The sequence below is a fragment of the Saxophila tyrrhenica genome (genome assembly GCF_035928015.1).
Source record: "Saxophila tyrrhenica strain CCFEE 5935 chromosome Unknown scaffold_8, whole genome shotgun sequence".
NCBI lineage: Eukaryota > Fungi > Ascomycota > Dothideomycetes > Mycosphaerellales > Extremaceae > Saxophila > Saxophila tyrrhenica.
Window position 1 is genome coordinate 199,198 of NW_027041740.1, and position 26,171 is coordinate 225,368.

The following is a 26,171-nucleotide window of genomic DNA, read 5'->3' on the forward strand; positions in this document are numbered from 1 at the left end:
ATTTGAAGATCCATTAAATAGCGGCTTTACAAGACGAAAAAGACGACCCTGATACCAAGCTGACCGTGGAGTGTGAAGTCGTGCCTGGCATGTGACTGCCCATCACGATACAATTTGAAATTGAAGACCAATCTCGGACTTTACATCAACACAATGGCACTCAACCCGGACGACGTCCGCCCTGATCCAACATCAGACCTACATTGGTCAGACTATCGAGGGGCCATCCACGAGATCTTCGCTGCCAATGCCATCAAGTATCCTGAGCGAGCCTGCGTCATTGAGACAGCATCTTCAGATACACCACGAAGGACGTTCAGCTACCAGCAGATCAACGAGGCCTCCAACGTTCTAGCGCACCACTTGGTCGCCAATGGCGTACAACGCGGCGAAGTTGTCATGGTGTACGCACATCGCGGCGTACATCTCGTCGTGGCAGTCATGGGTGTGCTGAAAGCAGGTGCTACGTTCAGCGTCATTGACCCTGCATACCCACCGGACCGCCAGATCATCTACTTGGACGTGGCGAGACCGAGGGCGCTTGTTGTAATCGACAAGGCAACGAGAGATGCCGGGCCGCTCGATCGAAGCGTTCGACAGTGGATCAAGGAGAACTTGAGCCTTCGCACGGAAGTGCCTGCGCTGAAGCTGCAGGGTGACGGGTCTGTTGTAGGCGGCACTATGGCTCAAGATGGTGATTGCTTGGCCTCATCCTTGGAGAACAGAGCAGACCTCCCAGGCGTTGTTGTTGGCCCGGACAGCACTCCTACCCTGTCCTTCACTTCTGGATCCGAGGGCAAGCCGAAAGGTGTCAAAGGTCGCCATTTCTCGTTGGCGTACTACTTCCCATGGATGCGGAAGCGATTTGGCCTGTCGGAGAATGATCGTTTCTCGATGCTCAGCGGGATTGCCCACGATCCTATCCAGCGAGATATTTTCACGCCGCTGTTTCTTGGGGCCGCGCTCATTGTACCTCCTGCAGAGTACATCACATTTGATCGACTTGCAACCTGGGCCAGCGAGAATCAGATTACAGTCACTCATCTGACCCCGGCCATGGGCCAGATTCTTCTAGGCAGTACTGAACCGAAAGTCACAAGCCTTCACGGCGCATTCTTCGTTGGAGACGTGCTATTGAAGCGCGACTGTCGACGATTGCAACAGCTGGCCCCGAACTGCAGAATTAAGAACATGTACGGAACCACAGAGACCCAACGAGCCGTGTCCTACTACGAGATCCCATCACTGAATCAAGATCAAAACTTCCTCGACAAGATGGGAGATGTCATCCCCGCCGGCATGGGCATGATGGATGTTCAGCTGCTTGTTGTCGACCGTGAGAAGCCAGAGCGGCAATGCGAGGTCGGCGAGATTGGTGAGATCTATGTCCGTGCAGGAGGACTGGCTGAACACTACCTTGGCGACAAGAAGAAGTCGGCGGAGAAGTTTGTGCAGAACTGGTTCGTCGATCCTCAGAAATGGGTAGACGAAGATAAGCAGAGGGTGACCGCCGAAGGTAAGCCTGAACCGTGGCGGGAGTGTTACTTTGGGCCTCGCGATCGTATGTACCGCTCTGGAGATCTAGGGCGCTACATGCCGGATGGCAACGTCGAGTGTGTTGGCCGGGCAGACGATCAGGTCAAGATCCGTGGATTCCGCATCGAGCTCGGCGAGATCGACACGCACCTGTCCCAGCATCCATTGATTCGTGAGAATGTCACGCTGGTGAAGCGAGATCATAACGAAGAGCAGATCTTGGTATCATACTACGTGCCGGACATGAAGAAGTGGCGAGAGTGGTATGGCGAGCAGGAGCAGCAAGAAGCACAGCAACCACAGCAAAACGGCATCAAACGCAGGGTCTCGGCCAAGGAGAGTATGGGCGTCGGCCAGCGGATGAAGATCTTCGAACTTCTCAGCTTGAATGCTAGGGATGCGCTCAAGAAGAAGCTGCCTTCATATGCCGTGCCGACGCTGTTTATCCCGATGCTGAGATTACCCTTGACGCCGAACGGGAAAGTCGATCGACGAGCTCTACCCTTCCCTGAAGATGCTGACCTGCTAGGCGCTATCTCCAAGGCGAGCGATCTGGACGCCAGGACTGAGACCGAGCAAGCTCTGGCAGATATATGGGCATTCCATCTGCCTCGTCACACCACGGATACGCTCCCAAGAGACGCCAAGTTCGAGGACCTTGGTGGGAACAGCATCATGGCGGTACAGATCCTCCCCAAGATCAACAAGCGATGGCATGGTGCAAACGTACCGATGTCAGCCATGACGAGCAAGCAGCCGACATTGAGGAAGCTTGCGAGGTACATCGATCGTTCTCTTGACCCTGTCGGACTGAGAATGGACGTTGCTGAGGCCGAGGACGAGGAAGACCAACCTGAGCAGTACGCTAACGACCTTCAAAATCACGTCACCAATCTGCCGCAGGAGTTCCCGCTCTTTAAAGCCAGAGACCCGAAGGAGGCTTTCGAGGGCGGTACCAGCATCCTACTGACTGGGACGACCGGTTTTCTCGGAGCATATATCCTGCACGAGGCCATTGTGCGCAAGCACCCAAATCACGTCTACGCTCACGTCAGGGCGTCGTCGGCCAAGGAGGGGATGGATCGGATTAGAACCACCTGCACGGCATACGGACTATGGCAGGAATGGTGGGCCACCGAAGGCAATCTCGAAGTCGTCGTTGGAGACCTGGAGAAGCCGCAGCTTGGCTTGAGTGATGCTGACTTCACCAAGGTCACGAAGGGTACGGATCTCATCGTCCATAATGGAGCTCGTGTTCATTGGCTCCTCCCGTATGAGAGTCTCAAGCCTGCCAACGTACAGTCGACGCTGGAGTGCATCAAGCTTTGTGCAACTGGCAAGCCAAAGCGGCTGGCTTTCGTGAGCTCGACCAGTGCGTTGGACACCGAGCATTACGTTCAACAGTCGGAGGGCGGCCAGCCGGTGTTAGAGTCAGACGACCTGGAAGGAAGCCGGCAAGGGCTTGGCACTGGTTACGGTCAGACGAAATGGGTGTCTGAAACACTCATCCGAGAAGCCTGCAAGAGGGGCCTTGACGGTGTCATCGTGCGGCCTGGGTACGTCATGGGAGATGAGAAGACTGGTGTCAGCAACACGGATGACTTCTTGGTCCGGATGTTGAAGGGTTGTGTTCAGATTGGGTCACGGCCCGACGTCAGCAATACGATCAACATGGTGCCTGTCCCGCACGTCGCACAGAAGGTTCTGGCTGTTGCACTCCACGCAGACAAGGGCACTGTTTCACATGTCGAAGCACACCCGCGACTCACTTTCAACCAGTTTCTGGAGACGCTCGAGGAGTATGAATACTCAGCTCCAGTCCAAGGCTACGACACCTGGCGGCAGAAGGTTGAACAGTACGTGGAGTCGTCGAAGAACGACCAGGAAGAGCTGGCGCTGCTGGGTCTGTACCACATGGTCACTGGAAATCTCCCGGCAGCCACGAAAGCACCGAACCTTGATGACAACAACGCGAGCAGCGCGCTGGGAAAAGACGAGGAGCTGACCGGGAAGCAAGCATCTCCTGCTGGAGTGACCAAGGAAGCTGTGGGTGCGTATCTGAGCTATCTTGTCGCACGAGGATTTATGCAGGCTCCCACGGGTTCTACCAAATTACTGCCAAAGGTAGAACTGTCGAAGGAGCAAGTCGCTGCGCTGGATAAGGTGGGTGGCCGGGGTGGAAATGCCCGTTGAGGCAATCGTCCAGCAACGGTCTCGTCAGCTTGCGAAGTTATCGGCCACACTTAGGATGAGGCTGGCCAGCTCAGCAGCGGCACGGCTATGAAAATCAAATTTTGTTTGCCCAGAAAGATGTTTCCCAGAACACGATATCGGAAAGCCTCGTCAATTCAAATACTTCATGCATGTCAAATCCTGGCCAAGAGCAGACTAACAACAGATCTAATTCAGACTTGAGCTGACCAACAACGGCGACAGTGCTTGTCAACGCTCGAGTGAGGTTATCGGGATAATAGCAAGGCCGAACGCGAATGCGTGGCTTATCTTTACGATCTTGCGAAAGTCTTTCCTATAAAACCTTTGATCTACATGCGCGAGAAAACAGCCGCTGAATATCTACACCACAGATTCCCAGCATGCCTCAAACCATCCTCCCACCCGCACACAACGGTTGGCTTCCTTACTGGCTCCTCTTCGTAGGCGACACATCATCCTTCATCTGTTCATAGAAGCTAAACATCAACAGTTGACTAGCTTAGCGGTTCTGAATACAGTCGGCAACTACGCATCCGGCCATGAGCCTTGGAGCAACGCATCGCAACTGTATCCGAACGGGATGTTCACGGCTATGCAGGGTCGCACGTTCGGTAAATGCTCAGTTCTTAGTCTCGTAAACCACGTTTAACGTCCGATCTCACACAGGCACCTGGACTGCAATCACAGCAGCTGTCCGGATCCGAGCCGCCTACGACATCAAGAACAAAGCACTCTACGAGTTGGCGATGTTCACTTTACTGGCTACGATTGTACATTTCGGGCTCGAATGGCTGTGGTTCGAGACGATGTTGATGACGACCTTCCTGCAATGGGCCGGAGTGATCGATATCTTCAGTTTCGGCTGGATGGTGGTCGGGTGGTCGAGAGGATGGTACTTTACTTGAGAGTCTTGTGTTCCGAAGGGCCAAGGTTGAGGACTGATGTCGAAGAGCGATCGAATTTGCATACATCTGATGTGCCATAGAAGGATATTACCGAAAGCAGATCCAACGCTAAGCATGCCCAAGTACCGTCCCAAGATCGTTACCCTGCCCAGCCATGTATGTCCTGTATTCCCAAGCCATTCTCATTATTTAGAAAGTGAAAGTCATCAAAGCCGGGTTCAGCACGATCGGCAGAAGCAAGTGGCTCGCGCACACCGTCGAAAGCGGCAGGATCGCGATGAAGCCGTCGATTCTCCAGTTCCATGGTACGAAAGATGCAGTCGCCATCACCACCATGGTCACTATCCCGAGGATCGCAAAGGCCATTGAGAACTTGAATCGTTTGAGGATTTTGGGAATCTCTGTGAAGAAGTTTGACTGTTCCACTTCCTTGCTCGTCGAACCCCAAGACATGTCGATGCTGAACATGTGGGAGAGCAGAGCGGCGGAGAGATGGAGAGATAGTCCGCCGAGGAAGATGGCGAGCAGAGGCGTCCATTTGAGATTCTCGAAAAGGGAGCCCAACCAGCTTCGTGTGCCGATGCGGTAGCGCATAGTCGCGAGGGAGAAGTTGCCTAGTCCGTTGAACACGATGACGATGGAAAACCAGACCTTCCAGGAGTCGATGTAGTACTTGTCGAGGTAGCCGTTATACCACCCGATGGCGAAGTAGTTTGCGATGGTGAGGATCCACGCAGCGCCTGCGAACAATTAGCAATACGTTTGCATCGGAATGAGAGGAATAGCTTACCAATAGCGTAGTAAGTGCCAATGTACGAGAGGATTGTAATCTTGCTCGTCAGCCGGATGTTGGCAGTCAAGAACTTCCGGAAGAGAGGCGTGAAGGGGCCTTTGTAGAGCCAAGTGTAGATGGGGTTGAAGAGCAGCTCGTTGCATCCGTAAGCATACTTCTCCCAACGGGCGAGTTCGTCGTAGACGGTCAGCGACACGCCTTCCTTGAAGCCGTCGCCGGCCCAGGAGGCCATGCGAATGATGTAGCCACGAGTCTGGAGCTGGAGCGACATCTCGAAGTCTTCAGAGACGTGATGTTCGGACCAGAACTTTTCAAATCCGTCTTCGTCGTAGTAGCCGATTTCTTGAATGGCAGACCAGCGGAGAATGGCGTTATGACCGACGAATGGTGCGATGTCGCCGTTGCTGACGGTGTAATTGATTGCGGTGTAGATGACGTTGGTGAAGAAGGTCTGTCAATGAATGTCAGTCTGCATTCCATCTCTCTTGCTGGTTTTGATGCTTACGATGCCGTTCTCAAAGAAGTCGTGAACTACTTGCATGACGCCGGAAGAGAACTGCATGATGCCGACGTCGGGAGACTGCTCCATCTCGCTTACAGCATCCAAGAGACAGTCGACAGGTACACGGGTGTCAGAGTCGATAAGCAGGATGTAGTCGCCAACACGGATGTTGCCCTCGGACCAGGCTACGCCATTTTCCTGGACAACCTCACGAAGGCAGCGTTCGTACTCAACGGTCTCCTGTGCTTGAGTCCAGAACTCGGATCGCTGGACGTTGAGAAGCTTCTCTTCGACTTTATTTGACAGCATGAGGCCGTAGTTCATGTTGGAGGCCTGATCAAACAGTCAGCAATGGTAGTAGTAGTGGACTTAGCTTTTTCTATTCTCACCTTCTTGAACTTGCCTCTCCGAAGGAAACCATTCTCGCCATGCTTCGGTCGTGCGGTCCAGCCAATGTTGTTGTCCGAGTAGAAGTCGATGCGAGCCTGACGTTCTTCCTCGGAAACGAGCTGAAGGCCATCGTCATTGATAAAGATATTGGCGCTGCCGCCCTGCAATTCGTACGTCGTAATCGCTGCCTTCACAGAGCGGACGGTCGGCTCAATGACGGAATGGAGACCTTCCTTGTACACAGGGCACTGGAAGGTCACGTGGGGCAGAGCGTGGTAGGTTGAGAGCCGGTGAGGAAGCATTGCAGAGTAGAAACGGCTGTTGGTGGTGAGTTGCTTGACGGGACCGAAGAGCTGGGCGATACAGCCAATCAAGACTTGAGCGAAGAACTGACGAAAGATTAGCGGGGGTGGACCGTTCCAATGGAAGTCAGGATGCAGAGCTCACCAGCGTGAAGAAGATCTGGACGGGAGCCAGAGCAATGAAGCCCAGTCGAGCATATTTCTTGTCAACCTTGATCTCGAGCGCAATCTGGCGAAAGCCTGCGCCGAGCATGACCGTGATCAGAGTCAAGGTGAAAGCCACAAGGATGGTGTTCATGAGGTGGGTGGGCCTCTTCTCAGGCAAGACTTCACCGCTTTCATCGTCGACCTCTATGGCGGTCACACGCGGCGGTTTTTTCTCATTACCTTCGCCAGCAGCACTCTCGTCCTCCTTCATGGGGTCGGCGGCCTTCCACACCAGGTCCATCAACTCGGCTTCGATCGCTCGGCCGCGCTCCATGAGCTTGGTGGCGTCTGTCCTCTGTCAGCATTTTTGAAAAATATTGGAGAGGAGATGGGGCACAAGTACCATCATCCCACACCACCAACAGGCCCTCGGCGGCGATGAAAGCTGCTGACTGAGCTTTGCGGGCGTATGGCAGCACATCCATGTTCGGCAGGACCTGGACACGGAGGCCGTTCTTGAGAGGGATGTCGGAGGCATCTGGCGAACTGGCCAGGAGGATCTTGACGACTCTACTGTTGATGGTCATGGCAGAGGGGAGGTTGTGCGCCATCACACCTCTTGCAAAGGTGGACTGCAGCAACGCTGGCGGACAGGCCAGGTATTGTGCCCTCTCTTTCCGGAGGATCACTCCCTCACGAGCTCCGGTCATGTCTTCGATCCACATGGTGGCACCTGAAGGGGAAGTCAGCAGGCCGCCAGCAAGAATGCGTACGCTCTGGAATGAGGCCAACTTACACTGCTGCTGGAAGAGGTAGTTGACCATGACCTCGTGCCGGATCTCGTCCATCATGGAAGACCTCTGTGACTTCTGTGAGGACATCGACTGCCTTGACATGGGCCTGGAATAAGGCGAGTTAGACCCAGATCCCCTCTCCTGTCCGAACGAGCCATTAGGTGGAGCGGTAGGTGGCTTCTCCGTAGGCGGATGGAAGGCATTGTAAGTATCTGAAAGTGGTATCGGTTGGTTGGCCTGCTCTGCCTGCTTAGGGTCTGCTTTGGCATCCGCCTTGAAGTAACTTCGCAATCCCATGGCCGGCCTGTGGTCTGGCGGAGGCGCGTGCGGTCAGGGAATGGGCGGCAGTACGGGAGCTTGGTCGAGAAGGAAGAATGGATGCAAGCTGAAGGGAAGGAAGGGATCAAGCGAAATAAGGGGTTGTTGAAGAATGAAAGTGCTGACACCGACCACAAAACGTGATCCGGTGCGAGATAGCGAGTGAATATACCTGGAGGTATGGGAGTAAGGTAGCAGTGAGGAAGCCATGACTTAGACCGAGGACGTGTTCTCAAATAATCTCGCGCTGGTCCGCGCCTCTCAGGCTGGTCGTTGAGCTATCGTTCTAGGTTGAGATCGTTTGCCGGCCAAGCTTTGTCGTTGTGCACTGGTATAATGATCTTTGGCCGAGGCGCCGTCATGGCTCGTGATGCACGTGGCGGCTGCCCGGCAGAGTGGCACAATGGTGATATCCCGCTGGGCGGGTATGCACAAGGTTCCGCTCCTTGAGTCGAGATTGGGAAAGAGACCGGAGACCTAGCAGGGATTTAGCTTGCCGGCATATAAACAGAGATACTGATATGGATCCATATCGCCCAATGCGGCAAAGGGGCGAGGCGTTTTGCTGGTGATCCACACTAATCTGTGATTGGGAGCATGTTTGGTTCAGGCCCAGTTCTGGTCCGCGACAGATCTTGTACCGTCTTTTGGAATTTGGTTATGCGGTTCCGCGTGCTGTCGTGGATGTGTAGCCGACAGACTATAGCTCATCACGACCGTGTGGTTGACGCCATTTCAGAGACGGCTGACTCAAGGGAGGCCGACACGGAATTTGCGGCCCTGAGACAGTCACGGAGGGGTTCCTACTCCGCCTAGTACGCAGGAGGTCTGGGCCTTCGATGAGGAACAGTATGCAGCTCAGAGGTAGGGCTGTTCTACCATCGGATCGGCGATCCTCTTATCAGCAAACTGTCTCTTTTCGGCGAGCGTAGATGAAAGTGAAGTGTCGTGATGGGGGCTGTATGCAACTCAATTTAGAGCGGCTAAAGTGTAAGAAATGGAGCACTCACTTGCCGTCTTAAAAGGAGGTGCCGCTCTGTGCCGACAGAGGGTGGAGACTGCAATACAGATTCACCATCTTGGCGGCGATAAGGAGGATATGTCGGTGTCTGAACCGCTGTCGTCTGGATGCGCATGCAGCTAGGCCTGACCGGATGCGGCTTCCTTCGTCACGCGGCATTCATCCACAAGCTTGCCATGCAGCTGCAGCAGTGACTATTGAGTCGCATGGCAAAGTCTGCCTCGGTGCAGATGGAAGTTTGGAAAGAGTTACAATAAGGTTCGGATCTTAGCTGTGTGCTACCGCGCTGGATACGCTTGGCAGATCGTGGGTTGGTGGCTTGTGCTTCGGAATCGAGGACTTGGTTGGACGCAGGGGTAAATTCTATCATCAACAAACTCATCTCTCGAGAATGCATGCTCTCTTTGCAAGGGACTAGAAATGCGGTCCGAATTGGTCCAATACTGCAATCCACGCGCTCATATCAGTCCAGGTCGATAGCACTTTCAACCGCATGTGGTTCAATCTACATGCCGTTTCGAGAAACCACCCAGCCATACGCCACAGTATCAGGAACGGCGGCTATCTCTCTCTCCTAGCGCCGATCACTGCATTGCTAGATCCGGCGGAGCGGCTCAGCTGCAAGGAACAGGAAGGCAATTTGACGCATTGACTTTCATACCATGGCGCCCCATACCGTGGCATCTTCAGAAGTCTCGAGGAAGGCCCGGTCTGGAAAGCAACGTGGTATCGTCTGAAGGAGCCATTTCCCCGGCGGCGCCTGCCATGGAGCCTCGAATGCGTTGGGAGCGCCGTTTGCGAGCCAATGGCATGACATATGCAATACCTTTTCGGACGTCCGCAATGAGTCGGAGTGCCTGGCCCTAGAGTTTGCCAGGCAATACTCAACCTGGTAGAGTCTCGTGGTCCGGCCGTCTGTCGCCGTGGCAGAAACCGCGCCCGTGCAGCATCATCGCCACGCTACTTCAATAGCGGGAACGTTATCAAACTGTACATTTCGCTGTTTAGTCCTTCCTCAGTACTGTCATTGAACACTGTTTTCTGTGTGTGGACACTTCCTAACAGGACATCGCCCACGATGGACTACAGCCGCCGTGGCATGACGACCACTACCATGGCCAGCACGACGCGCTCTGAAGCGTCAGATGAAGACCGTATCGACACGCTGTCGAGGCCAGCCAATCCTTTCGCAACGCCCCTGGGTTCCACGCCACAAGCATCCAAGCCGGGGTCTTTCATCGCCTCTTCGAGTTCATTCCAACAGCAGAAACACCAGGAGCAGCCATACTTTCGTTCTCGAAGGGTGGACAAAGAAGCAGCAGAGAAGCCATGGCTCAAGAAGAAGGACTCCAAGGAGAAGTGGGTGACCATTATACCAATCATTGGCGTACTGATTGGCTTGGGCATTTCTGGCTACCTGATATACGACGGCCTCATGTCGGTCAAGAACTTCACGTACTGCTCCGTCTATGAATCCGACTTCAGCCGAGGCCTCGACATGGACGTCTGGACGAAGGAGGTAGAGGTTGGCGGATTCGTAAGACATGTCCCTCTAAGGTTGTGACGCTGTGCTGACGGTAGTTCCTCTTTCTACAGGGCAACGGACAATTCGAGCAGACCACGCAGACCGATGAGAACGCATACATCAAAGACGGAGTCCTTATCATCAAGCCCACGCTGCAAGACAAAGAGCTGATCGAGAACAACAACACCATCAACCTCCTCAAGAGCGGTCTATGTACATCTGACACCTGGGCCAACTGCGTAGCGACTACCAACACGACCAACGGAACGATCGTCAACCCCGTCAAGTCTGCTCGACTCAGCACAAGAGGAGGCGCGAGCATCAAGTATGGCCGTATTGAGGTTGAAGCTAAGCTTCCGTCCGGTGACTGGCTGTGGCCTGCTATCTGGATGATGCCCGTCAAGAATACCTATGGCCCGTGGCCGGCTTCAGGAGAGATTGGTAGGTTCACGTTGATTTGTGCTCGAAAAGACTTTGGTTGAGAGAATAGCTCGCTGACTTTGACGGTCTGCAGACATCGTGGAATCGCGAGGCAACAACCACACCTATAACCCACAGGGCGGGCGGAACATCATGTCCTCTACTCTCCACTGGGGCCCAGACTCGGCAAACGATCAATGGTAGGCAGTCAGTCGCCAACGCACATGACCAATGCTGACCTCTTCCACAGGTGGCAGACCAACGAGAAACTTGCAGCCCTCCACACTACATACGCGGACTCATGGCACACTTTCGGCCTGGAGTGGACTGAGAAGTACATCTTCACTTATGTTGGCTCGCGCTTGCTGCAAGTCCTCTACACGGTGAGTCTGCTTCAATCGAAGCAGGAGATCATCCACTGATCTTCTCAATCTAGGACTTCAACAAACCGTTCTGGCAGAAAGGATCCTTCCCACCGGCCACCGCTAATGGCACCAATATCGTCGATCCTTGGTCGCAGACTGGCCGTGATGCCACGCCGTTTGACCAAGAGTTCTACTTGATCATCAACGTTGCTGTTGGAGGGACCAACAACTGGTTCATGGATGGTGTCGCAGGCAAGCCCTGGGTTAACGACTCGCCGACCGCCAAGCTGGACTTCTGGAAGGCTCGCGATCAATGGTACCCGACCTGGACGCAGCCAATGGAGATTAGGAGTGTCAAGATGATGCAGCAGTCGGGATTCAATGGGTGTTCAGCCGGCGCCCCCTGGAGTGAAGCGTGAGAGGCGGCGTGGGAATTGATTGCTTCAAGTGGGCAGAAGACAGTGCCGGATCACAGGGAAACCGGTATCTTCTCCGGTTGCTCCGTGGTACAATTTTAATGTGTGGTGGGTGTCGGGCAATCCATCAGGATGTCTGCATCGGAGCGGACATGCTTGAGGGGTGTACCTGGCGTTGAGAAACGGAATACATGGGGATCATCGAGGTTATGCTTTGCTCATTAGCCATCGTCTACGACTGATTAGAATCTCAGAAATCGCAAAGGCACGTCCGTCGATCTGATACACGTGAAAGCCCTACTTTTCTTTTCAGAGGTCGAATTGTTTTAGCGACCGGCAGCTGTCCAGAAGCATTACGTATTGAGTCTCGAGTAAGAAGGTGACAGGGCCTACCGGCACATGAAACGACCCAAATTGCCAGGGCCATGCCTGCAAGTCGTCGACGTTGAGGTCTGCAGAAACTTGAATGGAGAGTCATGCTCGACCACGTCTCCACTCGCATCTTGTCCAACAAAGGCTGGGTCGTGCTCCTCTTTCCCAACTAGCGGTCCGGTGGCGGGCCTCAAGGCCTTGCACACTCTCTGGGTTGAGGTACAGTTGGCCGCGCCTGGCTGTTGATTGCTGGTGTCGGCGAGGCGATTGTTGTCTACTCTAAGCGTGCTCGCTGTGCCGAACAAAACTCCGGTACAACACGCTAATGGGTTGATCTGAAGTTTGCTAGGCGGCACGGGAATTGACAGTCGAATCACAATCGTGGGCCATCACGTCTCCTCAGCGTAGCGCGAGCTTCAAACTACATACAGTAACATACTGCGAAGGATTTCAGACGTCAATCTCATTTCAATGCTCAACTACCGGCTCCACATCGCTTCTTCCCCCGCTTTCTCCTCAAGACTTGGGGCCCCGCTGCATCTTTGGATCGATCTTCAGCTTGGCCGTCGATCCAACCCTGCCTTTGTTCCGCTTCACCCCATTGTTAGGCATCAGCATGCGGAAATTTCTAAAAAGGGCGTCATGCACGATCGGCCCGTCGAACCTCACTCTTCCATGAAATGAAGACGGCACGTCCTGAAACGACCAGGTTATGTGGGTGCAGCAAGGTGGTGTCCACCTGCCAAGGAAAGCGGTATGCTTGGCTCCATAACTTGAATCTCATGTTACATGCATATACCCTCCGAAGACTTTGCCGATCACACAGGCTCGGCGCAGGCTTTTGTACACGTAAGAGTAAGCTTTAGATTCGGACATAGACCCGGCCATTATCAGACTCGCTGCAATTTCTCAATCGCCCCAGTCAAGGGTTTCCGGTGTAATGCTCGCCCAATCTATGCTCTGCTCTCCTGCCGTCGTTCACAATGGGCACGAGCGAGTCGCACGTCGGGCCGTTTTATCGAGTCGCAAGCTGGGCTCCTGCGGGTAGGCTGCGACCAAAATGAAAGTCTGAACCAAGGATCGAACGAAGGATCGAACGAAGGATCGAACAGTGAGTGGACATGGCGGGATTCTGGGAAGACTTGAATGTGGAATCACTTTCCTCCTTGATGATCAGACACCACCTACGACTGTACTCTCGGCAACAGGTATATAAAGGCAATGGAAGGATGGGTTCACCTCGCCATACCAGCTTACCATCACACGATCGAATACATTCCAACGAAACGTTCAATCATACATTCCACCTTAGTGCCAGACTAGTAATGTCTCCTACCAAGCTTATCACATATGGCGGCACCATGCTGGCTGCCATGCTGGCTCCCACGATATATGCAAACGACTTCCTCCTCAGTCGCCACGATGAGGTCGTGAGCATATGCGCGGTCCGTGCTCCCTCCGTCACCAAGTCATCCCTGATCCTGACTAACACATCATCTCCACAATGCAGGGGCTGCCCGTGTGCACCACCACGCACCAATATAGCTGGAGCATCTGGCCGGCTGATCAATTCCCAGACGACAGTAAGCACAGCCAACAACGGGCAAAAGTCTTCCGCAGGTGGAATAATTGCTAAACTTTTACTTCACCACAATAGCGTCAGAATGCACCTCTGATGACGGAATTCTCGCCCACTCCGTCATTGGAACAGCCGTAGACCTTTGCGATCAGATTGAAGAGCAGGATACAGAGTCTTTCGACATTACCCTCGACCAAGACGCCCTGACCTGCGGCCTGAACAATGGGGTTAGTGCTATCGTGGGACCTTGAGATACAGTGCGAGACACTTGCTGACCTTCTGTCATCTGAGTTATAAGGATGTGCTGACCTTCCATGTCGACGTCTCGGGAACGTGGTGGGACGTCACCATCAATGGTGCTGTCGACATAGTCGCTAGCTGCACGAACACTTGTCTGGACGAGTCAGCAGACCTTCCAGCAATATCCTGCGTCAATGGAATTGGCGATACTGTCTTAGTAACGTCCGTCTGGGTAAGTGAAGGCATACAGCTGCAGCGAGATGGAACAATTATATGCTGACTGTGTGTAAGAAATGCACCGACGCCCCCTCGGTCACCGACGGTGAATTGCAAGGCGTTCAGTGCTAAGCTTGAAGCCATGGCCTGCGGGTTCTGAGTGCTCAAGATTGGGGGCAAATGGGGGGAGGTTTGAATGGGTGAGGTGGTATATGGATGCTAGGTACACTAAGAAGCGATTAGACCTTCGAGATGGAGCTTGTAATACTGCACCGATAACAACGATCGTTTGAATCTCGAACACACTTGCTACTCTTCTAAATTCCTACGTCGAACGTTGTTCAATTTACAAAGCTGAATTTCACACGTTCCTCCTGCAATCAGTCTCTCCTCAGCCGCAGCTGCGCCAATTCGGTCCATAATCGACATTTGCGTTGATGTTATGTGACACTGTTGTGTTCGGTACAGCCAGAACTTGCGTATATCCGTAACTCTGATTGAAGACTCTATTGGGCTCTATGTTAGGATTTGGGGTTCGGATTCGTGGTAAGATAGAGTAAGGCGGAGAGCTCGAACTGTCGGCCGACATTGTGGCGGCCTATGCCATACTGAGCCTCTCGTTGCGGGGCTGCCAGAAAGATACGGTTGATTTGGCTTTGCTCTGGCACCATTGACAGCGGTCGTCCGTAGAGGCCCGAGGCCGATGTCGTTGAAAGTGGTGTCTTTGGCGCTAATATTTTTAGTCGTGAGATCGAATGTGAAATGAAAGTAAGGCCGGATGTGAGCTTGAATATGAGGTTAAGTGTGAGGTTAAATGTGAGGTTGAATGTGAGGTTAAATGTGAGGTTGAATGTGAGGTTGGATGTGAGGTTGGTTGTGAGGTTGGTTGTGAGGATGAGTGATTAGATGAGAGTGAGGAGAGTCAAAGTAACTTCGAAGTAGAGTCGAAGTAAGATCAACGTGAGCGCAATCAACATCTCTGCACAAATGCGTTCTGTAAGAATGCGCAGCCGAGGGGTGTTCTTCAAAGCTTTCGTCTACAGCGAACGGCAGCTGCTGATCCTACCGCTGTCGCGTCGATCTTCTTCCGCGCTTGCAGTTGCTTTGCAATCAACTCTGTGCTCTTTTCGACATCTGGTTCCCCGTTAAAACGACCAAAAGATCTCATGGTCGCATCATCCTTACAATGAGTATTACGCAGGTAGATGAATTTGAGACTCCATTCAAAAAATCAATGTATCCGACTTTCAGTCGTAGTCGCAAACTTTCAGCCCTGAACCTACCTAGCCTTGCAGATGCATCAAATAATCCCGATGTCTCCCTCCTTCTTAGACGGACGTTGCCATGGTTTGCGCTGAGAGTTGCCCAAACCAGACTGTTGATCCTGACCCCATGCCTCGCACTTCTTCCAAAGAAACTGCAAGTGCCTATGAACATTGTGTCCCAGCCCCTTGAAGCTGAACATCAATCTCGAGACCAGTGTCGCCAGTGATTTGGAATGTTCCACTGCAGCCAGTATGTCAGCATCTGGACCTCAAGAAGTCGACAGAAGTGCCTCACGGATCGAACCTCTCGCCCCCTCCTGAACACTGACTGACAATATCTTGAATGGCGAACGCTGCATCGCTGGCCGCCACATGGGTGTTGTCGAGCAAGAATCTTGAAAATGCAGACCTGGACGTCGCCGAAGGAGACCGAAGAGTCATGCTGAGCTTTAATCTCCAGTGGGAAGGTGAATCCGCTTCTGCCATCTGCGAATGCGTCGGCCATAGCAAAACCGTCCGCCGTAGTCAAGATCCCAGTCCCGTCAGGATCGCTGAAGCAATCAGCAGCGAGGCCGAACCCAGCGGAAACGGTGACGGCTAGAATGGCCTGAGAGAACGTCGGCAGCTGCATGGCGTCGTGAGGGGATGCTGAGATAGAGGGCGTTGTGGAGTAGAGCCCGCGAGTCTGTCTGTGATATTGAAGCTGTTTGTGATTGTCAAAGTTTCCTACGGCAAGACCAGTAGACGTTCTTATCTATCTGCCTGACTCGAGGCAAGGCTGTCGCCGAAGCCATTTCAGGAGATCAAACTAGAGCGGCTCACGTCAGGTCCATGGGAGATCCAACCTCTCCTGGCTACGGAGTAAATTTCGAGTAGAGGCGGCCGCTCATACATGGCCTCAGCCCTACGGCCGCCAAGCTGGAGCTGAACAACTCTTGTCATGACTCGTGCAGAGCCTGGCTGCGGTCTTAGATCATACGTCTTGACGCATGCTAGAAGAGGCCATGGTGCCCTTCGAGTGACGGCTTTAGCGGCCCGACCACTGGCCATTGCGCTGTGGTCCTTAGCAGTCTGGGCAGCTTCGAAGCCACCGTCTAGAATTGAGCTCAAAATAGAGGTTCTAGTCGTTGCGAGAGCCTATGCCAGAAGAATAGTGTTTACATGAGAGGCAGAGAGCACTGGTCGCCTGTTGCTGTCCCATGCGTGGAGCAGGCGACGTGTCATCACCAGCGACGGCCCTCCTTGTGTGTAGGCTTTTGGGGCGCCGCTAGAGAATTCGCCAGTTGTGACCGTAGGGTCTACTGTCCTCAGAAAGACTGAGTATTAGGAGCTTCTTTTACCAACTGTCTTGTGGATGCTGGCGGACTGTCGTGTGTAAAAGCAAACAGCGATGAGCGGTCTGGGGTCCGGGATAAGATGCGCCTTAGCGCCTTCCCAATCGGTCTTAGCTCTTCGCCGCTTATTATCACGACCTTAGTCTCCATTCCGTCCCTCCGTCCACACCTCATGGCTCGCCCACGCACGCTCACCATTTCCGTATAGTCGATGTAGGTACATCTCTCAAAAAAGGACGGAGGCAATAGACTGAGAATTTGGCGTTCAGAGGGAAGCTTTGCAAAGACGCGTTCAAAGGTATGCTACAAATGCCCTTGTCTTAGCTGCCAATCTACACCGCACGCAATGACTTGCTTTGAGTCTCTCGGCGAGTCATCAATACATTCCAAAGCCCGGTGATTAGTTGGTCTGCAACGGCTTGACTCAGGATTTTGGGTGAAATCAAAGAGGCATTCCGAAGCCCAGATGTGGTGCTTCGCCGCGACGGCTGTTCTCAAAACACCTCGACACGCTCGTTGGGCTACCGTCACTGTCCAGGAGAAGGCCCCGGAGGAGGCGGTGGCGGCATGTAATGCATGGTCGGTGGCTGGTTAGGTGGCGGACCGGATGTTCCCGGAGGACGTGGTTGCAGCATGTATGGGCTGTACGGCTGGTTGGGTGGTGGATATGCAGGCGGCGCATATGCATATGGCGTTTGGTTGGGTGGTGCAGGTAATGGATACCCATATGGTTGATGGCTGGGCGGTGGGTTGGTTTGGAAAGATGGTGGGTTGGGAGCCGGGTTGGTTTGAAATGGTGCTGGAAACGGCGATACTCGGTAAGTGTTGACCAGCATTGGGACTGGTGGATGCGGCTGCTCAGCGTTCTGCGGATGTGGCGTTGTCTGACTTGGCGGAGCCTCGTACGAGGGGACACCAAAAAGGTTCGGCATTGTTGGGAAGCCGCCTGAAAAAATGAGGGTCAGTAGGCTTCTCGATCCATCGAAAGAGGCGAGTCTCATATCGCCACAGGCAGTCTGATCGCGTCTCGGAGAAGCTTATCTGAAGGAGGCTGGAAGGCTGGCAGCGCCATCTGGGCTGGGCCCGACGGGTTTGGCGGAACTCCGTAAGTTATTGCTCCAGTTGTGGTAGGTGCGGTCGCTCTGGCAGCTGCTCGATCGTCGCGGTTGAGTCTCCTCTTGATTCTACTCTTGACTGTGTTCTTGTTCTTGCTCAAGTTCTCTTCATTCTGGTGTCTGGTGGCGTTGTTGTCATGCCTGTCCAGGCTGTGGTCTTGCTTCGCTCTCCACTGGTTGATTGTCATTGTGGTCGTTTGGCATTGTGTCCGCTTGTTGGGCCGGTTGATCTGCCTTCGCTCGCACTCGGTGCATGGCAGTAGTCCTCTGGTCAGCATGTCGCACTACCTGGCACGTCAGCTTCCGCGGCTATCATCTCAGAGGTTCCGGACCTACGTTGGCGTTGCCTCGGGTGGTGCAGGCCCAGCAGATGGGTGTCGTGGGTCCTCTGGGCGCCATTGTGCGTGATGATCTGCTGGAGAAGCGTACGGCGCTCTCGACGTGCCTTGTGGCAGTAAGGCTCCTGGCATGTAGTGATGTTGCTGGACACACCGGGTGGTGCCGCTAGCGTGCTTTCAATATGTTCCTCTCCTTTGCTTGAAGCTTCCTCCTCTTCCTCCTCCTCTTCCTCCCCACCACAGTCAGACACTTTTCTCGCTACCACGAGATCACAATGTCTTACTACGGCTACATCAACCCCCCGGGGTACCCCTATCCAAACCAGCAGAACCCACAATACCGTCCGCCCCTAAATCAGAACGGGTGCCAACCGCCACCGCCACAGCAGTGTCAGCAACCGCAGTACTATCAGGCTCAACCACAATACCAACAGGCTCAACCGCGATATCAACAGGCTCAACCACCATACCAACCGCAATACCAGCAGCAGCAGCAGCAATACATGCCGCCGCCGCCTGCCCAACAACAGCTCCAGTAAGTCCTCTCCGAGCGCGCATCTCAACAAGAACACTTTGAGCCACCTCATCGGGGTAGACCCAGTCTTCGAGAAGCCCTCACTCTCTCATTCCCAGTCCAGCTACTAACCCATCCACATAGACTAGTATATCAACGCGCATATCAACCCGCATATCAACGCGCATATCAACCCGCATATCAACCCGCATATCAACCCGCATATCAACCAGCATACCAACCCGCATATCAACCCGCATATCAACCAGCATATCAACCAGCATACCAACCAGCATATCAATCAGATTATCAACCAGCATTTCCACCAGTAGTTCACCCAGCAGTTCAACCAGCATTTCAACCAGCAGTTCAACCAACGCATCAACTAGCATATCAACCCCCTGCTCCACCGCAGCCAACCGCTTACCAGAATGAACACGCTCAAACCACGTACCAGCCCCAATATGCAGCAACTCGGGCGCAATCGTCTGCCGCTCCAGAAGCTCAACCACCTGCGGCACAACTGCTTGCAGTACAAACACCCGCAGCACAGCCACCTGCTGCACAACCGCCTGTACCACTGTACGTGGCAGCAATTGTTGAGTATGGCGGCAGTGAACACCTGGAACTCGAAATCCACGACGACCTAACAAGATCCACGGCGTCTCCCCGCCGACGTCCAAGAAGAACCAAACAAATCCTAGATCCCGATTATCCGGGAAACGAAGGCAAGAACATCCAGCCTGACGGCGAGGGCAATACGTACATCCTGGGCGCTCTTGAGAGCTTCGATACAGGCTGGCATTCAACCGCAATCAAGGCATGGATGGAAGAGCATGGTGATCATGTCGTCTGTGTCGACTGCAAAGCCTGGGGTCGTTCCTGCGACCACATGGTTCCCTGCGCAGAATGCACAGAGCACGGAAACGAATGCAGAGTCTCGTACTGTAGGAAGGACGAATGGGAGTTCTTTGACAGATTTGGCATTCAGACTCACGAGCTGCACAGCTGGAATATGGCCATCATCCTGCATTGCAACCCTGCAGCGAGGCTGATCCAATGGCACTTCCCTCAAGCAACCGATACCTGTGGCAAAGCAGGCATGAACCGCCGCGGGGAGTTCAAGAACAAGTTGCAATTACCAACTGCTGGTATTGCCAAACCTAAGTCTGAGGACAACGATTGGGGATACTCGACCAGGTTCCCATTGGATGAATGGATCGTCGACTGCTTCTTGAAGAAGAACATGGATGAACATGACATCAGAGAATACGAAGATTGGTTGGAGGGTGTGCGGCTCATCTTCAACGATGGAGACCCGAGTGAAACCAAGTTCCCAATTTCAGAGCCACTCGAACCCGGCCCAAACCATCCAATCCATCGAGTGCTGGCTTGGGAGGCCGACAAGTATGGTTCTCCGGGACGAAAGTAATATTAATCACGTAACCGTCGATGCGTCAACCACAGCAACCCGCACCGCAGCTCGAGAAGAGCATAAAGAACGAAACGTACACACCGTTGGCAGGCGAAGGAGGGATGCCGGGTGAGTCACAGCACGCTTGCTATCCATTTGATTGCCTGGTGAATATGACCGTTCGCGCGAGTAGGTACCAGAGCAAACCTTGAGATAACCGCGGATCGCAACGATAGCCATTCGATTGCCTGGTGAATATGAGCGTTCGCGCGAATAAGTGCCAGAGCAAACTTTGAGATAACCTTGTGGGCTTTACGTGACAAGCATTGTATATAACAAATGAAACGTCTTGCGGTTTTCATAGCTGAAACCTTTGCGCACGTGTCATATTTCCCGGAACTTCGAGTGAATGGATTCATTTCAGCCCGGTGTCATGACAAAGTGAGTGACTTCCCCGTCGCTGTACTCTCTCGTGTCCAAAGCAAGAAGTAGTATTGAACAAATGTCAAATGTGACCGTTCTATTGAGCGATACGGACCATTCACGCGTGACGGTGGTTGATAGTTAAAGACTGGTTGATCGCTGTAAGGTGAAGTGAATGTAAGCGGGATGAGCCGGATGACGTACCGACGCGCCCGCGCCCGCCGCAGTATTGCTCTCTCGTCGACCAAACCCTTGCTTGCCAGGCTACCGACTTCTGATAAGGATTGCGACCATCCATATCCCGACACATCGAACAAAACTCCTTCTGCCACTGCTGAACTGCACGACAATGGCCGGCCTGGAAAAGGCGCTCTTCAACCTGAAGGTGTGCCCCACCATCTTGTCCCTCCGCAGGCCCCAGCTAATGTCAGAGTACAGTTCACAGCTAAGCAACTGAATCGACAAGCGGCGAAAGCGAGCAAAGATGAGCAGACCGAGAAGGCGAAGCTGAAGAAGGTGCGGCAAGACTTCATCCGCCGTTTTCCTCAACATACTCGCAGGGCCAGGCGCTGACCTGAACACCAGGCGATCCAACAGAACCACTCCGACATTGCAAAGATCTACGCCCAGAATGCGATACGAAAGAAGAACGAAAACCTAAACTTGCTGCGGCTGGCATCACGAATAGATGCGGTCAGCTCGAAGGTGCAGACAGCGGTCACGATGCGGCAGGTGACGGGGAGTATGGCGAATGTAGTGAAAGGGATGGACAGTGCGATGAAGAGCATGGATCTTGAAAAGGTATGCCATCATATATAGCAGTGTGGAACGTCCTTTTCTTGACGTGGAATGGTGCTGACACCCGTCTAGATATCGGCAGTCATGGACCGATTCGAGACACAGTTTGAAGACCTGGACGTGGCAACAGGCTACTACGAAAACGCCACATCCTCCGCGACAGCCGTGGGCACACCTCAAGAAGACGTGGACAAGCTGATGGGGCAAGTGGCCGACGAGGCGGGCGTGGAGCTGTCGCAAGAGATGCAGGGAGCAACGCCTGCGAATGACATCAGGGCGCAACCGGAGGAGGAGAGGGAGGACAAGCTGGGCGAGAGATTGCGTGCTTTGAGGAGTTGATCATTATACATATCTCGTATCTCTGGCGCGGAGTTGTGGTGTTGGAATAGGGCAAATGCCGAGGTGCTGTCCTGAAGCTTAGGTAACAAGTTTCTCACGTGAATAGGTCAAGAGGTATCAATGAATTATGCCCCATCACATATTAACGAGCCCTCAATCCTTAAGGCGCAACCATTTCCATTCACGTGCATTAAGCAAATGCAAGCTAGGACCAAGGAACAAGCCGAGAATCCTTGCTGCCGATCCCGCCTTGTCTAGCCTTCTCTGCCTTGATTGATACTTTGCTCCAACGGCCAGACCACTTGGCTGGGTGTGACGTTTGCAACGCTTCTTCTCACATCTACACGTCCTCTTCACCTCCCAAGAACCAACGCGATCGGAACGAAGAATACTGCAGAAGAGAGGGGAACATGCGTAAGTCCATTGGGTGCGGTGACGTGACGCGCCTGGAAGCGTCGGTGAAACCGTGGATCCGCTTCTCCGCCTAGGAGGCTGAGCAATCGCTTCTTAACTTCCAGTCGTCACTTGGCCACTTCTTATCTCGCCTCCACCCAGCACCTTGTCTCCTGCATCTCACACACTCAACCACACGCCTTGACTTTGGCCCTGCACGTCGATGGGAGAACGCTCTAACCTTTCCACAGATCGAGTTCGTTCGCAAGCACTGGCAGAGCGGTCTCCAAGCTACCGGAACAGCCCCAAGCCAGCGACTATTCATCCCACATACAAAGATAGCAATCTATCAACACTCCACGAAACTGGCGGGTTGAGCAAGCGAGATGGGCGTGGATCACCGTCTGGATCCTCAGCCAGCAGGCGAAGACAGGGCGGGACAACAGGCAGCAATGGAGGCATCAACGGTGGTACAGCAGACGGAGGATACTTCGACAGCGCCGAGGAAGCCACGAGAAACAACGCTGCAGACTCAACAGCTCAGGCTGCACCGCCTCCCGCCCCGCCTCCGCATAAGTCCGAAGATGCGAGCGCTGGAGATTCCGCCATAGCGTCCGAAGGAGACGACAACGGCAAACCACCAATGACCAAACGCATGGTCGCAGGCATGAAGCGATTCGTGAAGCACATGAAGAACGCCATCTTCCACAGCTGGGTCAACGTCTTGCTGGTCTTCGTGCCGATTGGCATAGTAGTGGAGGCGCTCAAATTGAGCCCAGGCATCATCTTCGGCATGAATGCCATCGCCATCATTCCTCTTGCTGGGCTATTGAGCTTCGCTACCGAAAGCGTGGCCGCCAGGCTGGGTGATACGCTGGGCGCTTTGTTGAACGTGTCTTTTGGCAATGCGGTGGAGCTCATCATCTTCATCATCGCGCTCGTCAAGAACGAAATCGCCATCGTTCAAGCATCGCTACTTGGCTCCATCTTGGCGAACCTCTTGCTCATTCTCGGCATGGCTTTTCTGTTTGGCGGCCTCCGTTTCCGAGAGCAAGTGTACAACAGCACCGTCACGCAGATGAGTGCTTGTCTTCTCAGCTTGAGTGTCATGAGCTTGCTACTGCCGGTGAGTTTATTCGCTTCCTTCCTCTTAACATTGATTTGCTGACATTACAACAGACTGCATTCTACCAATCATTCAAGAGGTCCAACGCGGACCTGGCGGACAGGCAGGTCTTGAAAGTCAGCCGCGGCACCAGCGTCGTGCTCCTCCTGGTCTACATCCTCTACTTGCTCTTCCAGCTCAAGTCTCATGCCTACATGTATGAGAGCACGCCACAAGAGGTGATCGATGAGGAGTCACACCCTGGAGTTCTCGCCGACATCATGAACTCGTCATCGTCTTCGTCATCCGACGATTCTTCATCCTCCGACAGCACGGATTCTGACACTTCCGGTTCTGGATCCATCGCTAATGCCGGCAAGAAAATCAAGCGGGTGTTCAAGAATCGACGTCGTCGCAAGTCGAGTGCTAGCAGCATTACTGGTTCTGGCAAGAACTCAGCTCTCAGCTCTCCATCAATTGTTGCGGAGAACGGAAACGGCTACTTGGAAAGCAATGCAAACGCCACTCAACACACAAGCAACCCGTCAACGCTGACCCCTGTCTTTGGCGGCGATGAAGCGGACGCTGACCAAGAAGACAATGCCAACGGCCCCCGCATCAGGGACTTTGGTGGCGAGCAGCAGAACTCGCTCGCGGAGAGCTCTTCTAAGTCTCCGGAGCGTAAGAAGCCGCGCAAGAAGCATCACAAGAAGCACCACAAAAAGCGCCACCAAGATCCAAAGCCGGAGGAGAACGAGAAGGTTACTGGGATGGAAAACACGATTTTGGATGGTCCAACTGTCGAGACTCCCATGCGCGAAGAGGAGACGAAGGAAGTTGGCTTCGCAGATCAAGTCGATGTCATCGGCAATCCGATCTCGGGGATTGCGCCGACGAAGTCGTCGTTTAACATGCGACAGCTCTCGTCTCGCGCTAATCTGCCGCGTCCGGCTCTACCCAAGATGCTGTCCAACAACGTCTTCGTCACCCCAGCGCCTGCGCTCAGCCAGTCGCCGCGTCCTTCCAGGCAGCCTCGCTCTCAGTCCAGCGGTGGGGGCCGTCTCCGCCGCACAAGCTCGCTCCCAGACCGCCTGAACAGGCCGGTACCAGACGCTTCTACTCGCACTCCGCCTATGTCGACAGTCCTCTCACGCACCGACCCCTTGCCGCCTTACCAGCATCAGCGCTCGCAGCTGCGTAAAGTGCTTTCCGAGAACGCTGAGCAGCCGGGTGGCGAAGCTGGAGGAGAAGCGCCCGCGATGTCTCGCACTGCCGCCGTCGTCCTGCTGCTCTGCTCCACCGGCCTTGTCGCCATTTGCGCTGAGTTCATGGTCGATGCCATTCCCGAGATGATTCAGGACAGCTCCACAATCAGCCAGGCCTTCATCGGGTTGATCATCCTTCCCATTGTCGGCAACGCCGCGGAGCATGTTACGGCGGTCACAGTCGCCACGAAGAACAAGATGGATCTCGCAATCGGCGTTGCGGTTGGCTCCAGCATCCAGATTGCACTGTTCGTGACACCAGTCGTCGTCCTGCTTGGCTGGATCTTGGACACTGATATGAGCCTCTACTTTAACATCTTCGAGACCATCAGCTTGTTCGTCACGGCGTTCGTGGTCAACTTCCTAGTTCTTGATGGGCGGAGCAATTATCTGGAAGGCAGCCTGCTGATTGCGGCGTACGTCATCATCGCTTTGGGCGCATTTTTCTATCCTTCGCGAGATAACCAGAGCGCCGTCGGTTCGGTGGGTGGCTCTGGATAGGATGGGAAGTCGGCGCTGCCACCTTGATGTGTGATCGCGATGAGGAAAGTGGAGGAGGCAATAAGAGTGGTTTACATGGGTATGAGCTTTTGCTTTGCGCTGGATGCGCTATCTGGGAAGGCCATGAACGAAAGCTTCTCAATGAGAACGAGCGATCGTGGGCTGGAGGACGGTAATTATAGATTGTACAACATCACTACGTCTCCGTGTTTGATTCATACTTCATGTTACTTCATTTTGACTTGTCGCCTGCACTGATTGAAGCGCGCAATCGCTGGAACCTCGAAAGTAAGCTGGGGGCAGCAGGCTGCTTCTTCTGCTCTGCCCCTTTGTTCTGCGCCTCCGTCTTGATGACTGGCGCCTCCCCGTCGTCCAGCTCAGCGCTCAACTCCGTCCGATCGTCCTCAACGTCGACATCCTCAACCTCGTCACTAACCTCCGGCTTCACATCGAAGGGATTGGCTGCCTTCCTCACTGTCCCTCCATGGCTCTCAACCGCCTCGGTCACGTCGCCCAGCAGCTTCTCCACGTTGGCATTCATCCGTGACACCTTCGCCTGTGCGTCCCTCTTTACTTGCTCCCGCATCTCCAGCTGCTCGTCGCGACTCTTTTTCTTCATCTCCTCCCCGAACTCTACCACAGCGTTGTCGCGGGACTTCTTGTACGGCTCGAACTGTAGGTCGGTGAGATGCTGCAGCAGGACGTTGTTGTATTCGACCGCTTCGTCCAATTTTGTTTGGAGTGGATCGATGAGCATTGTCTTGGAGTACCCGACCTTGTAGGCAGGGACTTCCGGCAGCAGCTGTACTGTAAGTGGCATCGCGGAGGCGTGTTCTTTGACTTTCTGAACAGTGGATCTGCGATCACGAGCGACGGAAAAGATTTCGAGAAGTTCTGTCTGGTCGGCGGCGCGGAGTTTGCGGTCGAGTTCCTCGCGGCTGAGGGGGGTTCGGTCGTCGTCGAACGTGAGTAGATCTTTGCCGGTGGAGCCGTTGTCGTCGCTGTGGCCGGTGATGGACCGAAGAGACAGTGAGCGCCATTGCGGCCCCAGCGCGCGAGGCGTTCGGAATGCGCGGACTACATTGCCTGGCATCAAGGTGGTATGGCTTACCGTGTTGTCGTCGCCGTTCGAAGGTGAAGTCGAGCGTGACGAAGCTGAGTCATCCGCCAAGAGTTTGCGAATTTCGTGCTTTGGGCGAAGCTGCACCTCATTCCCTGGGCATTACTCACATTCACCGCGAGGCATCCACATTCACCACGGCAGCGACTCACCTCCCGACAGTATAAGAAGGCCACCGCCCCCTCGAGTCCC

General features: G+C 53.9%; 7 protein-coding genes across 7 annotated transcripts; 5 read left to right on the top strand and 2 right to left on the bottom strand.

The window, feature by feature from the left end:
* Positions 1-153: 153 nt before the first annotated feature.
* LYS2 (large subunit of alpha-aminoadipate reductase) lies at positions 154-4,655 on the top strand (the record flags this gene model as incomplete). Its single annotated transcript, XM_064802629.1, has 4 exons — positions 154-3,699; positions 4,122-4,190; positions 4,241-4,361; positions 4,417-4,655. The coding sequence occupies 4 exons, from the start codon at positions 154-156 to the stop codon at positions 4,653-4,655; spliced, it is 3,975 nt and encodes a 1,324-aa protein (XP_064658754.1).
* A 189-nt stretch (positions 4,656-4,844) lies between these two features.
* LTR77_005384 (uncharacterized protein) lies at positions 4,845-7,880 on the bottom strand (the record flags this gene model as incomplete). The annotated part of the gene is made up of 7 exons (XM_064802630.1): positions 4,845-5,395; positions 5,446-5,899; positions 5,954-6,283; positions 6,340-6,729; positions 6,788-7,137; positions 7,193-7,522; positions 7,586-7,880. 7 exons carry the CDS (start codon positions 7,878-7,880, stop codon positions 4,845-4,847), a joined length of 2,700 nt encoding a protein of 899 aa, XP_064658755.1.
* Positions 7,881-10,000: 2,120 nt separating this feature from the next.
* LTR77_005385 (uncharacterized protein) lies at positions 10,001-11,651 on the top strand (the record flags this gene model as incomplete). Its single annotated transcript, XM_064802631.1, has 5 exons — positions 10,001-10,459; positions 10,519-10,888; positions 10,962-11,067; positions 11,118-11,250; positions 11,304-11,651. 5 exons carry the CDS (start codon positions 10,001-10,003, stop codon positions 11,649-11,651), a joined length of 1,416 nt encoding a protein of 471 aa, XP_064658756.1.
* Positions 11,652-18,382: 6,731 nt separating this feature from the next.
* LTR77_005387 (uncharacterized protein) lies at positions 18,383-20,053 on the top strand (the record flags this gene model as incomplete). Its single annotated transcript, XM_064802632.1, has 2 exons — positions 18,383-18,642; positions 18,766-20,053. The coding sequence occupies 2 exons, from the start codon at positions 18,383-18,385 to the stop codon at positions 20,051-20,053; spliced, it is 1,548 nt and encodes a 515-aa protein (XP_064658757.1).
* Positions 20,054-20,807: 754 nt separating this feature from the next.
* LTR77_005388 (uncharacterized protein) lies at positions 20,808-21,595 on the top strand (the record flags this gene model as incomplete). The annotated part of the gene is made up of 4 exons (XM_064802633.1): positions 20,808-20,843; positions 20,897-20,974; positions 21,044-21,259; positions 21,329-21,595. The coding sequence occupies 4 exons, from the start codon at positions 20,808-20,810 to the stop codon at positions 21,593-21,595; spliced, it is 597 nt and encodes a 198-aa protein (XP_064658758.1).
* Positions 21,596-22,211: 616 nt separating this feature from the next.
* Positions 22,212-24,859, top strand: LTR77_005389 (uncharacterized protein; the record flags this gene model as incomplete). Its single annotated transcript, XM_064802634.1, has 2 exons — positions 22,212-23,114; positions 23,168-24,859. The coding sequence occupies 2 exons, from the start codon at positions 22,212-22,214 to the stop codon at positions 24,857-24,859; spliced, it is 2,595 nt and encodes an 864-aa protein (XP_064658759.1).
* A 232-nt stretch (positions 24,860-25,091) lies between these two features.
* On the bottom strand, positions 25,092-25,952 carry LTR77_005390 (uncharacterized protein; the record flags this gene model as incomplete). The annotated part of the gene is made up of 1 exon (XM_064802635.1): positions 25,092-25,952. The coding sequence occupies one exon, from the start codon at positions 25,950-25,952 to the stop codon at positions 25,092-25,094; it is 861 nt and encodes a 286-aa protein (XP_064658760.1).
* Between the last annotated feature and the right edge of the window lie 219 nt (positions 25,953-26,171).